At 43.9% G+C, this 3,541-nt stretch overlaps 1 protein-coding gene across 1 annotated transcript; it reads left to right on the plus strand.

Annotated features, from left to right (window-relative positions):
* The first annotated feature begins 810 nt into the window (after positions 1-810).
* LOC101359398 (C-C motif chemokine 8-like) lies at positions 811-3,210 on the plus strand. The gene is made up of 3 exons (XM_004385455.3): positions 811-910; positions 1,813-1,930; positions 2,372-3,210. The coding sequence occupies exons 1-3, from the start codon at positions 835-837 to the stop codon at positions 2,508-2,510; spliced, it is 333 nt and encodes a 110-aa protein (XP_004385512.1). The 5' UTR covers positions 811-834; the 3' UTR covers positions 2,511-3,210.
* Positions 3,211-3,541: the final 331 nt, after the last annotated feature.

Here is a 3,541-nt window from a genome sequence, read left to right on the forward strand (position 1 = left end):
TGAATCGTATTGATGGCATATCTTGAATAGTAAAATAATTAGCAATAATGGGGGGGAGGGCAGACGACGTCAGTAGTTTGAAAACCTAGTCCCCCCGCCACCCTCCAATGTGCATGAAAGAAGGAAGTTGGAAGTCCTTGTTTCAGGCAAACCCATTCTGCCTTGATTTGCATGAAATATTAGGTTTCTCCATATGATTTCATTTGGAAAGAAACTCTAGTGACTATATACAGTGTTAGAAACCACAACACTACAAGACCAGAGAGTACTGTCTAATTCTGGTGTCCCATAACACTAAGTAAGACCCCAGGGCATGGAGACTGGAAGATTCCAGATCCCACCATTCAGCCAAGGTTCTGTAGAGCCACCTGTCCTAAAGGAACACCTCTAGTTTAGGACTGCAGTGATCTGAGTCTGAGGAAAAACACGAGCTAAGCCCTAGGGCCCCATCTCAGACTCTCTATGACTCCACTATGACCTCAGCTTCCACTGTTTCTTTCCTACAAACCATTTTCCATTTCAGATAAATCAGAGCCCTTAATAGTCCAATACTAGTCCAATGAGGTCACTTCCTACACTTTGCTTGACACAGCTGCATTCCCTTCTGTCCCTGCTCCACACAGAGCTTCCCTCTCTCAGTGTCTGGAAACCACCCCAGGCTCTGGTGGCCTACTCAGCATGTCCAGGGTCTTACTTCATCCTTCCTTGACCGTGACTCTGCCAGGTTCTCTTCTTACTATAAAAGGCAGCCAGAACCACAGAGGAATGGAGAGGCTGCAACCAACGCAGGAGCTGCCAGCTCTGGTGCTGAAGCTCACCTCCCCACCCTCCAATATGAAGGTCTCCTCGGTGCTTCTGTCCCTGCTGCTCACAACAGCCACCTTCAGCACCCAGCTGCTTGCTCAACCATGTAAGTTCTTTCCCTCCATTTTAACTACTCAGGGACTAACATCCCAGCATGAGTCATCCAAAACTAGTTGCAGAGTTTGCGTTTTAAAGGCAGAGAACCCTGAGATCCAGAGAGGAATCAAGACGAGCGGTAATGTCACAGCTGGTGAGAGGCAGATAGATGCCCAGGTCCCTGAGACCAATTCGCAAGATCTGTCCTGACATTAGCTTTAGGAAGAGATACAAAGTGCAGCCACTACTTCACCTACCCACACATTGTTTGGGCAGGTTGCACGGAAGAAAGGATATTCTCTCACTGTGAACACGAAGGACATTTTAGGCAGTCGCAGAGAGGAAAAAACTATTGCTTGGAGTTCAGATTTTGGATTGTGTCCAATGGAGTTTTCAGAAATGGTGATTGTGTAATAAGAATAAAGACCCAAAAGAACCTCAGCATGTGACGCAGATTGGCTCTAAAGCCCATGGGGAAAAGAATCACAGAGAAGCAAGTTCCTAGAACTTATTTTCTCAGCATCAGAGGTTTTGAGTTAGTTGTTGTTAGTTGCAATCAAGTTGATTCTGACTCATGGTGACCCCATGTGCTCAGAGCAGAACTGCTCCATAGGGTTTTCAAGGCTGTGACCTTTCAGTAGACACTCCTAATGGTACTACTAGGCCTGGGCTTGTTAATTGGGATTTTTCTGTACTCGATCAACAATGATAGGTCCCCGTAGTTCAATAGAGGAAACTGACTCAGAGGTGGCATTTTATCTCTGGGATGTGAACTAAGGCACTGAACCTGGGAGTAGGTAGGTTCTAGGTCTAACCCCCACCTTTGTTTTGTCTTCTCCTAACTGCTCCTCCTTCCCCTACAAAGCCATATTTCTAATGCATACTAACTGCCTCATTCTTTGCGTTTTACAGACTCAATTTCCATCCCAATCACCTGCTGCTTTAATGTGGTCAGTAGGAAGATCCCCATCCAGAAGCTGGTGAGCTACACAAGAGTCATCAACAGTCAGTGTCCTCAGGAAGCCGTGATGTGAGTGGACCATGCCCGGCCCCCTCAGCCAGAAGTTCTATCTCAGGAATGGGAGAGGGGTTAAGGGAAGAGGAGGAGGAGGTCAGGATTCACATCCAAAGGAGTCAGATAAATAAACCTTTTAATTCGAAGAACCCCTTTATTCCATGGAGAAACTGAACTTATGAGGAAAAAATTCATACTTACTCCAGGCAACTTCTTGGGAAACTTGGTCAGATGGTCCCACGTCCTCTAGTCAGGAGGAGGGAGGGCTTCACCTGGGATAGCAAGAGCAGCACTTCCTCCTGAATCTTATTCCTTCCACCCTCTTCTTTTCTCTTGTGCTCAACTCAGTTTCTCATCCAGGGAAGAAGGAGTGAGTAGGTTTAGGGCCCAAGTAGCCACAGTCCTGAATAGAATCCTCAAGGCATTCTGTCTAACTGTGAACCGTCTCCTCCACAGCTTCAAGACTAAACTAGCCAAAGAGGTCTGTGCTGACCCCAAGGAGAGGTGGGTCCAGGATTTCATGAAGCTCCTGGACCAAAAGTCCCAAACCCCAAAGCCTTCAACTGTCACACCTGGACTGGGAGACAGAGCCTGAGCAAAACTCTATTTATTTTTCCCCAAATATCCCCAGATGCAGCGTCGTATTATTTTATTGTAATGTCCAGAAGGAGATATTTTGTTCAATAATTTAAAGCATAATATATCTTAATAAATTTTTAATAATATTTAAGTTATTGATGTTTTGAGTTTATCTTCCATAAATCCTAATGTATCATTAAATACAAAACCCTGGGTGACATGTTTTCCTTTCTGTGATCTCAACTAAGTTCATGGCAGAATGCTATTGTCCTGCCTCCTGCCTGTCTGTAGTATTGTGCTGGTCCTTCCATGGACCATCAGTGTGAAGCACTTCTGTTTTTTTAGGAAATCAGAGCTCCTGTGAGTCAAATGTGTTATTTGTCATGTTATTGTTGAAATTAATGTTATTATATGATAATGGGATTTTTAAATAAATATATATATATAATTTTTAACTACTCAGTCTCATTTTTCTTGGAGTAACATTTAGCTGGGAAGAAGAAAATGGTAGAAGTGGGCGATGGGGCTGAGTCCATCGCATAAATAGGAGAATGGTTACATAGAAGGGAATTGCATCAATAAGTAAACGTACTAAAGCCAAGTCTCTCACTGTTGGAGAAGATTCCATATAAAAATACGAAAGTTGAAAGGCTAGAAAAAACTCTGTGGTGTTGGACTGGAATAGGAGGTATTGGTGTGAATTCCTGGTTTAAAAATAGATGAATGGATGGATGGATGGATGGATGGATGGACGGACGGATAGATAGAAGAACAGATAGACAGAAACACACACATAGGTTACGTCCACTGAGAGTCTAGTAACAATGACACAACAGTATCAGTGTGTGCAGTAAATGCCCAAACTTAGTTTCTAAATGCCAATCTTCACTAACGAAACAAGGGCTCCTTGTGTAAATGGCTGACTCCAGTGCTGGAAAAGCATGTTGTGCCAGAAAGTAAGGAGTGCTCAAAGAATGATGGAAATATGTCAAAAAGACACAGGAGTCAATTTGAAGCAGGTTACACTGGCCAAGTCTGGGAATTTTG

Source organism: Trichechus manatus, unplaced genomic scaffold (genome assembly GCF_000243295.1).
Source record: "Trichechus manatus latirostris isolate Lorelei unplaced genomic scaffold, TriManLat1.0 scaffold00138, whole genome shotgun sequence".
In the NCBI taxonomy this organism is placed as follows: Eukaryota; Metazoa; Chordata; class Mammalia; order Sirenia; family Trichechidae; genus Trichechus; species Trichechus manatus.

Coding starts and splice junctions, on each gene's coding strand:
- LOC101359398 (XM_004385455.3), top strand. CDS start 835: ATGAAGGTCTCCTCGGTGCTTCTGTCCCTGCTGCTCACAACAGCCACC. Junction 911..1,812: donor CCAGCTGCTTGCTCAACCAT/GTAAGTTCTTTC, acceptor TGCGTTTTACAG/ACTCAATTTCCATCCCAATC. Junction 1,931..2,371: donor TGTCCTCAGGAAGCCGTGAT/GTGAGTGGACCA, acceptor TCTCCTCCACAG/CTTCAAGACTAAACTAGCCA.